Genomic DNA, 14,384 nt, shown 5'->3' with positions numbered 1-14,384 from the left:
TGGGGGGGGGGGGATATAAAAGTCAAACTTGGGTTTGCTTTCGAGGGTAGCTGTTTGAGGAGAGTGAAACCCTTAACCAGCAAAAATGAAAACACAATGTCGTCAAATAAAAAATTGCAGGGAGGGAGAAGATTAATAAATATGCCATTATCAGAAGCATGTCAGTATCCGACACGCATTGGATACCCACTTGCCGGTGCGATGAGCGTATTGGTGCTCATAGCTCTAGCTCATACCTATAATAATTTTGTTGAAAGGAAATAAATGAAGTCAAAGACAACATGTATGATTACTAGACACATCTGAATTTCCACAGGATTACCTATAGTGCAGAACATCTTCCTACCAACATGAGATATATCACAGCTTTACAGAAGTGAAATTTATCTAGAAAAATCCTTCTCCTTCCTTTTTTTCGGAAGAAAAGGAGGATCCAAACAAAATCAATGAAACGGAAGAAATCCGAGTGAAAATGGAAACTTCCAATCACATGAACAAAGTGATTTAATGAGCAAAATGGTAACTTCCAATCACATAAACAAAGTGGAATTTAACGAGAACAATGGTAACTTCACTCACATTAACAGCATTAGCAGAACACAAATTAATAGTAAAGTATGAAATACTATTTGTCGTTACCGTTGCAGCAGGAGCATTTGATGTGGTTGAACCTTCACCTGATGAGCTCTTGTTCTGAAATATTTCATTGGAAAAAAAAATTTAAAAATCTACTACAAATGTAACAGTTACTAACAACTCGAGACAAGTAGTGTCAAAAGCATCAAAGAAATTCTTAAAAGGAATAATCAAGGAGAAACCAAAGGCAGCATCCTGGCAACAAGATCTGGTTACAAAACAAACACAAACCTCCATAGATTGGGTCCCCACAAAGCTACCAACTTTGGGAGGCAGGGGCACCACTTCCTAGCTGTTTTATATGATGATGTGGAACCATGCAAGGATGGTAGTTGCCGACTTGCCGTACATTGATGAATGGGGCTATGAGGATTCGGCTGCTGGCTTTGGTGGACAACAGACCAGAAATCAAATGCTGCTATTGAGTTGGAAATTTGGGTTAGGCTAATAAGTGGTGGAACGATGGATCAGAATAAGAAGGCAAGATTATTTTTTTGGCTGGAGGAATATAAATTTTGGACAGCTGAACTCGGTTCAAGCAAATCTCTCATTTTTGTTATTGTTGAATAGTAGAATCAACAGTAACTTTCTTCGCTAAACAGTGGCATGACTGTAACTTTTTTTTAACTGCTAAACAGTGTCGTAAACTGTAGCCTGTCCATGGCTACCTTTTTTTTACTTCTCCTTTTTTTCATTAAAAAGGCCTCAGTGAGCTAAAAGGGTAGGCTTTGACAACAATTAGTGGAGAAGAGAGAGAGAGAGAAGAGAAGAGACCTTGAAAAGAGTTATAAAGACAATCACAATTATTTCAAAAATAAGGTATAATTTATTCAACAAGGCTAGTCCTATTTGTACGTAAAATTCATACCAATACAAGGTAAGTTACCAAAATATGAAATTGGCAAATTTCAAATTAATAAATCATAATATAAATTTTATGGTCAAGTCAAAAAGCATGTAATTTGGCATGTGATCTTCCATGTTAGGAAGGTAATGCCTTTACTAGGAATGTAATATCCATCACCTTCATATCAGATAAAGCTCCCTAGAGCAAAGTTCACATATTGATGTGCATCTGAATCCAACATAATCTAAATTCATAGCCTCTCTACTAATTCCATGTTTAACACAAAACAAAGAATGGGTCATGTGCATTATTATCAATTTAGGCCCTTGATTCACATAACTGGCATTACAGTTGAAAAAGCTGGTGAAACATGCATAAAGTAATATTCATTTGAGAATATCATCTCGAAATGGTGGTAAACCCATGTGCCTTCACAGGCATAAAATGAAGATTCCATTTTTCTAAACTATTGTTCCTGCTGAAAATCTTCTGGCCATAAAAATATACTGCAACGACAGAAGGCCATAAAGTCAAAACAATAAGGTAAAATGTTTTTGAAACGAAGAAACAAATGATAAACAAATTGGCTGCAGCCTATAATAGTGTTCTGAAGGTAAATACGGATTATTTCTTCTCATGCACACAGTGACAAGCAACATATCAAGTTTTACCTTTGTAAGCATGATGACAACATAACTATTCTCAGCAACATTATTTTCTTCCAGTGTTGAGCCATCCTTGAGAACTTTTCCTTGATAGATTAGCATCTGTTGTGCAGCAGGATAAATATCTGATCCCTGAGCAGTTTCTATGGTTTTCTTCACATCTTCAACCTGCAGAATGACATAAAATGCTCATAATTTGAGAAAATATAGGCTATCAGTCCACCCATAAAATTTAAAGATCGCATATTTTTAAATACTATTATACAAATATCAGCAAATTTTCTCTCTTCAACCTAAAAATGAGCACCACACCACGATCTTCACAAAGGAAATTCCTTTAAATATTTTGTTCTATGTTAAAACATATTTTGTTCTATGTTAAAACATGTCACAAAAGCGAAGAACCCTGCCTTTATCCAATTCTAAATGTTATATCTATAAATGCTCCAACTGGATTCAGCCAATTCACACTCAATCAGATTTTAGCATCGTCTCAAAAGTCGGGGTAATACTCATTCAAATGATTAACACGTGTCCACATAAAATCATGTCTTATCAAGTGTTCATTTTTTGCCATGGAAAAGGGCATTATTTTAATTCTGTGATAGAAATAAACTAACAAATAACAGTTTTCAAGATTAAATCCCACAGCATTAATAGAAAATTTTAAATAAAAGACAATAGAAGTATTTCAACAGTAGGCAATATGTGCATGATTTGGAAGTTCTATGTCCTGACTTAAAAAGGCAAAAATTCAGGGAAATACAGCTAAAAGTTAAAATTAATTGCAAGTGGGTGGGGGCACTTGGACCATATAATAGAAAATAGAAAAGAAATTTTAAAACATCTGTGTAACAAGCATTTATTTATTTAGAAAGAAAAGAGAAATATGCATCTGAAAAACATTAATGTAAGAAAACAATAGGTGTTGCCGTTGCTCGAAGTGTGGATTTATTATCCACTTAAAAGATTTCACCAACAAAAATCAAAATTTATAAAAAAAAAAAAAAAAAAAGTTTTGTTTTTTTTTGGAAAAAAAAAAAAAAAAAAAAAAAAAGAAAAAAAAAAGATGAAAATGAAATAGTATTGAACGTTGGGAGAATAAAAATGGCACTTTAAATTGTTACATAATGCAATACAAAGGATACTTAGATCTAATTAACTATTTTTAAACTTTTAAAGGTAAATTTAGTTTTCTTTATGGAATAAAGCAATCAAATCCTTATTTGTGAATTCATTTTCATTCTCATTGTCTTGAATTAACAAGGGAATTCTATGCACAAAAGCGAGATCACGATGAAAAACAACTGTCTCGGAATAACCACATCATTCTTACTAGCTATCTCCACTGTATCTCAAAAATTATCGTCATTATGATCCGCTCCATCGGAATCATCGTATTTACCTTCGACGACATTCTTCATCACTCAAGTCAAAAAAAAAAAAAAAGGGCTGTGTGCATTTTGTTTAATACAAATAGATAATTCACTTCAGTATTAGAAGTAACCTTCATAAGTAAAATTGGAATTGATAAATACTCGTTGAATATAAATCTAATTTCCATGTCATACTGAAAGTGATTGACTTTCAGCTTGTTTTGTAAATCATGATACACTTTTGCATATGATGTACTTGATATTATGAAAATTGGGATATCACCACACATACATCACTAGTATACTTCCATATCCATCCATCTTTTTCATCCAATTCGAAATCATCGAAATAACAAATCAAAATTACAAGCATATCTGCATGACGAAATAGAATTTTAAATTATATTAAAAAAATAGTTGAAAAATCGACACTGCTAGGAAACAGAATTTTCAATTAAAAAAAGTCGGACTGATTGGTTGAGTAGCTATTAAATTTATAATTTTAAATGAGAAGTGTTTGATTTTTACTAATTAACTAAAAAGGTTGCATTGTCTTTTAAACAAAATAATATTTTATAATTATATAACATACTTAAGGATATCCTTGTCTTTTAATACCCAAAAGTCCATTATGAAAATATACAATTGTAGAAAACTAAGCCAAATTCAAAAGTATCCCCTAATTGCAGATAGTACACATCATTTCACAATTTTTATTTCACACAAACAAAGAACATGTATAATTAATACTCACAAATAACTAATAACTAAAAGAACAAAGATCCCATTTAATGTTTCCAGGTCTCTTCTTCAAGACTCTCCAAATACACACCCGTACTGAATTTATCACAAATTCTCGACATCTTAAATGAGCTTTTGGACTAAGATTAATCTCGAGAGAGCTGGTGTATGAAAAAAATAAGGGAAACAAAACAAGAAATCCTTACTATAAAAATAGCAAAAATTTAAACATCTCACCAAACGAATTTATAAAAATCGATTTCTTTTAGATTTTTGTCAAAGATCAGTCCTCAAATTTGAAGATCTGTCACAGATCTTCAATTTTCTTGAAGATTTAGTAACTAGTTTCACAAATGCAGGCAATGATATCAATGAAATGTCCATAAATCAAACAACCAAACGATTAATTTAAGGAAACCCAACTAATGCAACAAAAAAATTTAGAAAATAAAGAAATGAACACAAAAGATTTTTTTCGGCCAAAGCTCTAGAGGTTCAGTAACCACTTCTAATATCTAATCCTCAGTTGAGCATCCATAAAAATGGATGACGCTTGTTGCACTAGAATACTCAAAACGGCTACCATGGTTTCAAATATTCAAGAAATATATAAGATGAAGTCAAAGCAGACTTATCTTCCAAACCAATCTAACTATTCAAGTTACTATATTCACCAAGAACTAGCCAAATCACATGCACACCCTAATCTGAACGTCATAGCAAAAGGAAACAACATTTCCTCCATTGATTTCACACAGAATCAAACCAAAACAAAAAGGGAGTGAAAGATTTGAGCATCTCAAATGAGACTTTCAAGAGAGAAGATGATACCCTTTTGATTTCTCTCAAAATCAAAAGCCAAAAGAAGTGACAAGTGAGTGAACTCCAAAGTTAGAAGAAACGTTTTAAGCCAAAGAAGAATCCAAAAGCCTAATCCAATGGACAGCCAAAGGCCACGTGTCATCATCTTCTTATAAATATATATTAATAAAATCGGGTGTCTCACACACGTTTATGTCCAAAGCGCACACTGTACACGTGCACCAATCTCAATAGTTTTCTCATTTTTCAACATATTTCTCTCTCTCTCTCTCTCTCTCTCTCTCTCTCTCTCTCTCTCTCTGTATAATTATATATAAACTCCCCAAAAGTGTTTGACCATAGTATCAGTTTTTATATTGAACACAAGCATACACACTTTACACAAAATGAGACCATTACTAGCAGAAATTGGCTGTGGATCATATGATCGACAAATTCACCCTCATCAAAAATCCATTTTCTTGCCAACTTTATGCAAAATATCCATCGAAGACGTTAAAATAAACCACTCAAAAAATCCATCTTCCTCTTTCTTGAATGACCCTTCATCCCCTAAAGTCACCTGCATAGGCCAAGTCAAGAGAAACAACAAAATCATTGCCTATCCAACCACCATCACCACCGCGAAAACCACTGTCAAGCACTATAACACCACCCCACACACCCAACTGAAAAACTTCATTTCTAGCACCCTCGTGCCAGCCACCAATAGTGGCGGTAAAAGAAGGTCCAAGATCAAGGATGGCAATAAGAAAGTCAATATCAGTGAACTGGATCCGCCATTGCCGGTGGTGAAGACGGTGCAGCCACCGGGTGGCGGCTGTGATGGTGTGAATCTATGGAAGAGAAGAATTGATGGAGTGGCACTGAAAAATTTACAGATCGAACAAATTCATTTGCATAACAAGAATTTTCTTCCACCCACTACTGTTTGATGATTGGATTTCTTTTATTCCACATGAGGTAGACTTTCAGTCTTCGGCAATTCTCTCTTATTGTAAATGAATGAATAAATTATAAGATAATATTTTCATTTCTTTTTTATGCAATTTTGATAGGAATAGCCAAGATTTATGTTTTTGCACGATATTTATTTGGGAGTGTGAAACGGGGGAAGAATGGACCACTACATAGGAGTCTTCTAATACGACATAGACGGCATTACCTATTCCCTTTTTTTGCGGGAATTAAAATTAGATTAAATTTTTAAGTTAAAAGTAACAATAAATTTAATCACATATTTTAGGAGACCCGCAACTTTTTTATCATATATTTTATCAACCCTATCAAAATATGCTAAAAATTTAATTTGGGCGAATTAGTGCATATATTGGCTATTTAGTGTAAAGCTTGATAAACAATTTTAAAAATTTTGTCAACTTTTCAACTGGTTCGATTTTAATTTTAAGCAAGAATTTATGATTTTTTTGGACATTCAACCACACATTATTATCAAATTTTGTTAAAATTTGTAAATTTTTAATAAAAAGGCTTCCCAATTAACCTCTGGGTATTAAAAATCCTCAAGCATCTTGTGAAAAATTAAAATTCTAGTCTCTAGATTATGTGTTTTGTCAAGACTGAAAATACTAGTACACGAGGTTCAACGTTCTAATTACTTCACATTATTTACTTTTGACAAACCTCATCAAGATTTTAAGTCATATTCCTTTGGAAAAATGCTTTAATTTGGGGGGGGGGGGGGTATTCCTCGTGATTCATAATGTTTAAGTGATATAATACTTATCCAAATAGAAGTCATTATTGTGTGGAAATACATTGGTTTGTTATTAGAAGTGACATGTTGTCGCCATGGTCCAGAGAGTAGAAAATAATTGAATTTTGGAAAAGAAATTTACATTTTTCTATCATGATTATGAGAATTCTACCACTTCTAATTCTCAAAACAAGAACATATTTTTAGGTATGATTAACTAACTTCTTATCATCAATCTCAATTCTCCAAACAGGTACATATGTTTGGATTATAATTCAACCACTTTGAGAATAAATCAGATTCTCATGAACAGAGTGTTCAACTATATGATATGGATTATGCTATTTGTACATAAAAATGGTACATAATGAATTACATAAAATGATGTGAAGGAAAAATATTGGATGAAAAAGTTGACTGTATTTTAAATTGACAAATGATAGAATGACATATAACATTATGTAATCCATTCGGTAAAGCTTGATATACATATAACAAGATCCGATGATATTGCAAAACCCTTACATATAATAAGATTATTTGATTAATTGACTATAAGTAACAATAAAACCTATCAGTTTTAAATTTAAATTGAACATATTCAATATTAAATTTAGTCATATTGGAATTCAACACTGCTCCTAGATCATCTAATATCAAACATAACAATTAAATTAAATTGATGAAAACCGTATAAAGTTTTTAGTTGATGTGGAACGATTAGAAGTAAAAGTCATAAATCAATAGGAAAAGAGAAATAAGAAGAATCTACAAAAATGCATGTAACTTTCAGCCCATATGTTATGGTTATACAAGTACAATCCATTAGTGTTTTTCGATTTTGTGCATTTTGGTTTAATTTTCTTAATGCAAATGTGCACGGTAAGACCTTAACATATAGAGGAGAAAGAGGTTGAGCCTTTTTGGTGATTATTGGCCTTTGGCTAATATCGTCAAGTTTTCGAGATCAAATTTCGTTTTTCGAGGATTAGTTTTAGCATTTTTTGAGTCAGTTTAAGAGTAATTCATCATTTTAGCAGTTACTGAGTTTTATTCAGATTTTTCTAACGAATTAAGGGTTCGATTTGATTAGTTATTCGTTTTAACTCTTTAAACATATCTTAATTGGTGTATTCCAATATTTCTCACATCCGTTTGAGCAACAATCATTCTTTTGTTACGACTAAAACCCTTTTTATTATTTTTCATGTTTTCGATCTGTGTCCATATACCACTGCCACTCTAAAATTCATATCGGATGGCTACCCTATTAGGATAAATTACAACACAAAGTTTTAAATTTTTAATTTTACATGATAAACTTTTGAGTTAGTCAAAGACAAAAGATTAGTGATGGCTAACGGGGCGGGGCGGAATTCACATGATAAACTTTTGAGTTAGTCAAAGACAAAAGATTAGTGATGGCTAACGGGGCGGGGCGGAATTCACATGATAAACTTTTGAGTTAGTCAAAGACAAAAGATTAGTGATGGCTAACGGGGCGGGGCGGAATTCACATGATAAACTTTTGAGTTAGTCAAAGACAAAAGATTAGTGATGGCAAACGGGGTGAGGACGGGGCAACTTGTTGCCTCATTTGTTGCCCCGTTTAATTTTTTATTTTTTATTTTTTTTTGCATTTTGAAAGTTTCGAATTATTTTATTATTAGAAAATAAAATACAAATTCAAAATGGATTTTTAACGGGTGAATTGTCTATAAATAAATTTATTTTTTATTTTTATTTTTTCTTCACGGGGCGAGTTCGAATTGGAGCATCCCCGCCCCGCCAACCCTTTCGGGTCGGGTTATTTTGCCCTATTCGGGGTAGGGCCCCATGTGTGCGAGACAGAATAAATTGTCATCTCTACAAAAGATTAATGAAGTTTGAATTCTTAAATTTTTAAATGTCAGAGAATTCGAATTAGATAGTGATGCTATCATATTTAGTGGAGTCTAATAACAAGCACTAAATCTATTAAATGCGACACTACTCATTGAATTTTTAGTAGAGTATAACAACAATATGTGCATCATGATCGACAAGAGAGTTAAAACTAAGAACAATATAGAATTGATGAGAACCTGGTTAGCAAGGTGGCGATCGGACTCACAAGAATTGATATCGGATCCTAAGAATGCCCAAATATGATCAAGATTTAGGAATTGACTCGCAAAAGTGAACCAAGCAACCAAATGTATATGAAAACGAATGACCTCTTAATCACACAATCTTGAAATCTCATCCGGATGTGTGGATTTGAATTCCGAAATAGTGAATTAAGCAACCAAAGGTATATTAAACCAATGACCTCTTAATTACGCAATAACGAAATCGCACCTGATAATTTTGAACACCACAAGGAAATTAATCTCTTGATAAGTTCAACCCGTTCATTGAAGAACAAAGTTTGAAAGGAGAAAATCTCAATAATTTATTATAAAAAGTCTGGTGTGTTACTATGAGAAAATAAACTTATTTATACTAAAAACCTAGCAAGTAGTTTGAAAAGAAATAAAACTCTAAAAATATAAAAGTTGCCAAAATTAAGAATTCTAGACAAAATAAAACTCCTAGGAATATAGAAATTACTAAAAATAAAGAATTCTAACCAAATAACAACTCGTGAATTTTGGAAACTCTTTGTTGGAATTGACGTTGCGAATCATATCAGTCTCTCTCTCTTCGAAAGGATTCGACCTCAAATCCAAACATTGAATGTTCAAATTATAGCCTTTATTTCCAATCAATGCAGGAACATGAAATGGTCCATCTCCCCTCGGATGCAATTTGGACCGCTTTTGAATTCGAACCCTTCTCTTGCATATGTAAATCCAATCTCCTTTACATGGATCAAAATGTGTATATTTTGACGGCTTCCTCTTGTCATTTTGTGTTGCTCTAAGAATGATTTCAGTTGATAAATCACCTTTCATAGGTGATTGTAGTAACGACAATTCAAATTGATACATACCAATTTTGTAGCTCAATCCATTGCATAGGAACTCCTTGCAAACAAATTCCTTCAATCGCATTTGAAATTTTGTTGTCTCCTCGGGAATCACAAATTCAATCTCCGGTATATATGACATCTCCCCAGCAAGATGCGGTTGTTGTTGAAGTTTATCCACCATTTGATAATCAATGCCTGGGTTATAAGGGATTCCAATCTGATTGATTTCTGGAATCGAATCTTCGTTATCCTACAAAATAGAATTATTCAAAATGGGGAGGGAAGCATTAGTTATCGCCAACGCCTCCTCCACTCCACTCTCCTTTTCCACCTTCGAAGACTTTCCCTCATTTTGTTGTAGCGCCACTTCTAATTTAACCACTTCTTGATTCTTATTTTTACCCTCAACCTCCTTTTCATTTTTCCGTGGCTCTTCTCCCTTTTCTCACAATCAACCACCTCACTAATTTTAGTTTTACTCTTTTGCACATTTGGTTGATTAATTTGAGACCTAAAAATGTCGAGAATCTCGGAGAATTCCTATTTATAATCCACCACAGTTCTCTTGCTTGATGTACTACCCGCACACTTTGCACTAGGTGTTTTCTTTTCCACTGGATAATCATCTCCACGGCATCTCCTAGGCTTCTTCCTAAATTCGACTTCTTGCCAATCTCTCCTATAATAATTTGTATCATTTCTCCCATGCCTATCGCCTCTATTTCTCGATTCCCATACTTCATCAATGCCACAACCATATCAATATGCATCACAATTTTTCATCTTAGGTTCTCGTATCCTCACATTGAACCCCTTATCACATTGATTCCTATGAATACTTTTCAATTTCACATCCGATCTATTCAATTTATTTTTCATATTCTCAACCATCATCTCAAACCTCCGTATCATCCTTTCCGACATTTGGAATTGACTTTAACGTGAATTTGACATTTTTTGACTACTTTTCTGACTCTTTTTTTTTCAACTTTTTTTTTGTATTGTACAAATGAACAATAAAACACAACTAGGTTACTAAAGATTTTGGATCTAAGACTTCACAAACTGAAAGAAAAAAACTACAAAAACTCGAAGAACACAAAAATAATAAAACAAAGACTCAATAATAATAAAAAAAAAGATATAAACGTCGATCTTGGTGCCTTAGCTCTAATACCAAATCATGTGAATCCGGTTAGCAAGGTCGCTATTGAATTCACAGGAATTGACATCGGATCTCAAGAACGCCCAAATATGACCAAGATTTAGGAATCGACCCGCAAAAGTGAACCAAGCAACCGAACGTATATGAAACGAACGACCTCTTAATCACACAATCTTGAAATCTCATCCGAATTTGTGAATTTGAATTCCGAAATAGTGAATTAAGCAACCAAAGATATATTAAACCAATGACCTCTTAATTACACAATAACGAAATCGCACCCGATAATTTTGAACACCACAAGGAAATTAATCCCTTGATAAGTTCGACCCGTTCATTGAAGAACAAAGTTTGAAAGGAGAAAATTTCAATAATTCATTATCAAAAGCCTTGTGTATTACAATGAGAAAATAGACCTATTTATACTAAAAACCTAGCAAGTAGTTTGAAAAGGAATAAAACTCTAAAAATATAAAAGTTACCAAAATTAAGAACTCTATAAAATTCCTAGGAATATAGAAATTACCAAAAATAAAGAATTCTAACCAAAACTAACAACTCGTGAATTTTGAAAACTTTCTCTATCGGAATTGACATTGCGGATCATATCAAGAATGGTTCCACCTACTCATTGAGTAGGATTGAGAACATTATAATGAAGCAAGCACGATAACACTGCACGATAAAGGTATGCATATGTATGATCGATAGAGCCTATAATCAATCATTCATTTGTTTAACACTACATGTCATCGTCCAATACCCCATGAGGGATTGATTGATTGAAAATGATGATCATCAGTTCTTAAAAGGATTCACTTAACGATTTCCCTTCATTAATCGTGACTCCCACTGCAATTTACGAAAACCCTAGAAAATTATCTCACTACTTGTTTTGTCAAGTTACCAAGATCTATATATATTGGAAGCTAAATAAAAATACAAAAATTATTTTTTATTTTTACAACTTTCCATATAAAATAAGCTTTTACTCTCCTTATATTAATAAATATTCCACTGGTTGTGATTCATTAAAACTGAATTCTTTTTTTTTTCTTAAATTCATTTTCAATTACACATCCTTACAATAAATTTTTTTTTTTAGCCACACAATCTCCAGAAAAATTACTATTTTAAAACTCATTTCCCAAAAAAAAAAATAATAATAATAAAAAAAAAATACAGATGCTAAGTTTATTTCAAAATCGAAGGGCAATTGGAGATGAGGTTCCCAACCTCTTCTCAACACCTCAACACAAATTGGCTGATCGAGTTGTCACTATTTCAAGGGCGTACAAAATTGACCAAAATCAATTGTCATTGTCTACAATAAATATTTTAGCGACGACCTGATTTTTGCAAATTTTACAATATTTTGATATTTGCTCAAATATAATCTTGAATAGTTATGCAATCAGTATTAGTCACTACCACGTCAGTCGGGAGCCAAACCTTGTCAATGGGTCTTGTTCGTGTAGCGGAATCGTATAAAGAAAGCTTTTACTCTCCTTATATTAATAAATATTCCACTAGTTGTGATTCATTAAAATCGAACTTTTTTTTTCCTTAAATTCATTTTCAATCATCCATTCTTACAATAAAATATTTTGGAAGTTTTATTTTATTTATTTATTTATTTTTTTACCACAGATACTTAAAAAAAAATTACCATTTTAAAACTCATTTCCCCATAAAAACAGACGCTAAGTTTATTTCAAAATTGAAGGGCAATTGGAGATGAGGTTCCCAACCTCTTCTTGGCACAAATTGGCTGATCGAGTTGTCACTATTTCAAGGGCGTACAAAATTGACCAAAATCAATCGTCACTGTCTACAATAAATATATAGCGACGACCTGATTTTTGCAAATTTTACAATGTTTTGATATTTGCCCAAATATAATCTTGAATAGGCCTTTTACAAAATGGGGCTTCAACCCAGTGGGCTAAAATGTGGGCCTCCATTAAGAAACTAATTAATGTTGGACCACAATTTTCAGTATGACCTACGGTGGAATCAGTTGGAGCCTTTATGAATCTGTAAGAAGATTGGGATATACATGAAAATGGCCCAAATAATATATAATCTTTTCCAAATTGGCCTTTGATTTTTTTAGAAATTTGAAACTACCCAAAATATCCTTGAAAAAATTTATCAACCAACCCTTTATAAAATAAAAGTTTCTTTTTAGTCCTTAAAAAATCTAACAAATAATTTTTCTAAAAATTTGTAAAAATTATTAATGAATAATTATAAAATGGAAAAGCCCAAATATAAGAGAGGACCATATAATATAAAAAAGGTTGTTAAAAATAAAAAAGAAATTAAATTTGAAAAAGAAATTGATAAGATAGGATATCAAGAACAATTATATGCATCACAAGAAATATTAAAATGTTTTAAAGAAAACTTATTAGAAAATTTCGCTAAAGGAATTGTAAGGTCAATAATCATAAAAGATATAAAAGATATAATAGATAAATTGGCAAAAAGAATGAAAAGTATCTCAAAATATGAAATACCTTTTGGAACAGACATAGATATGATAACAGATATTGATATTATAAATTCTCAAACATTATTAGATTTTGAAGAATTACTTAAAAATTTATGAGATTAAAATTTTTGATATTTTTGATTATTAGATTATTAGATTTTTGTTCGCTCATAGTAGCACCCAAAGAGTTGGTATCAGAGCCATAGAAATCATGGAAATCTTAAAAATAAATAATTATTATCAATGTATTGAAGAAAAAGGATGCTATATATTTTACAACCCTATCCCTAATAAACTAAAAATAATAACATTATATATAACTAGGAATTTACCTAGAGAAATAAAGGAACAAATATTACATAAATTAATTATAGGATTTATCAAAGATAGACGTACATATGAAATAATTTGTGAAATATTTGAAAATGAGTTGTATTATAAAGAAATATATGAATCATCATAAAATATAATGGAAAAAACTAAAAATATTTTAGATAGAAAGTTAGAAAGAATAAGATTAATAAATAATAAAATTTTAGATGAATTATTAATACCTGGAGAAATAACTAAAACTCAAGAAAAACAGATATTAAAATTAAAACAAGAAAGATATAAAGAAAAAGCAAGATATTATGAAAAATTAAAAGAACTGACAAGTATTGAAATTATAAAACAAAAGTATGATAAAATGATAAAAGAATGTAAAAATGCTGAGTGTGTAGTATTTTATTATTGTCAATCAAAAAATAGATAAAATGTCAATCAGTGAACATATGGAAGAATTAAAACATCTAATAAGAACATTAATAAATGATGTACAAGAAATTAAGAATGAAATAAAAGAAGCTAGAAATGATATAAATATATTGAAACTTGAAGTCAGGAAATTAAAAGAAAATGAAGAAAAAAATAATAGAGTAGATAAAAAATTTATAGAAAAAGAAATAACCAGAATAGGAAAAAAA

The 14,384-nt window shown here is 31.6% G+C and overlaps 1 protein-coding gene across 1 annotated transcript; it reads right to left on the bottom strand.

Moving 5' to 3' along the window:
- Positions 1 to 489: 489 nt before the first annotated feature.
- On the bottom strand, positions 490 to 2,351 carry LOC111394373 (ubiquitin receptor RAD23d-like). The gene is made up of 2 exons (XM_023020154.1): positions 2,155 to 2,351; positions 490 to 693 (listed from the first exon to the last, which is right to left on the bottom strand). The coding sequence occupies exons 1-2, from the start codon at positions 2,248 to 2,250 to the stop codon at positions 505 to 507; spliced, it is 285 nt and encodes a 94-aa protein (XP_022875922.1). The 5' UTR covers positions 2,251 to 2,351; the 3' UTR covers positions 490 to 504.
- Positions 2,352 to 14,384: the final 12,033 nt, after the last annotated feature.

This window comes from Olea europaea, chromosome 5, assembly GCF_002742605.1.
Source record: "Olea europaea var. sylvestris chromosome 5, O_europaea_v1, whole genome shotgun sequence".
Classification (NCBI taxonomy): Eukaryota; Viridiplantae; Streptophyta; class Magnoliopsida; order Lamiales; family Oleaceae; genus Olea; species Olea europaea.
The sequence above is the reverse complement of the archived record's forward strand: the minus strand, read 5'-3'. Positions and strand labels throughout refer to the sequence as shown.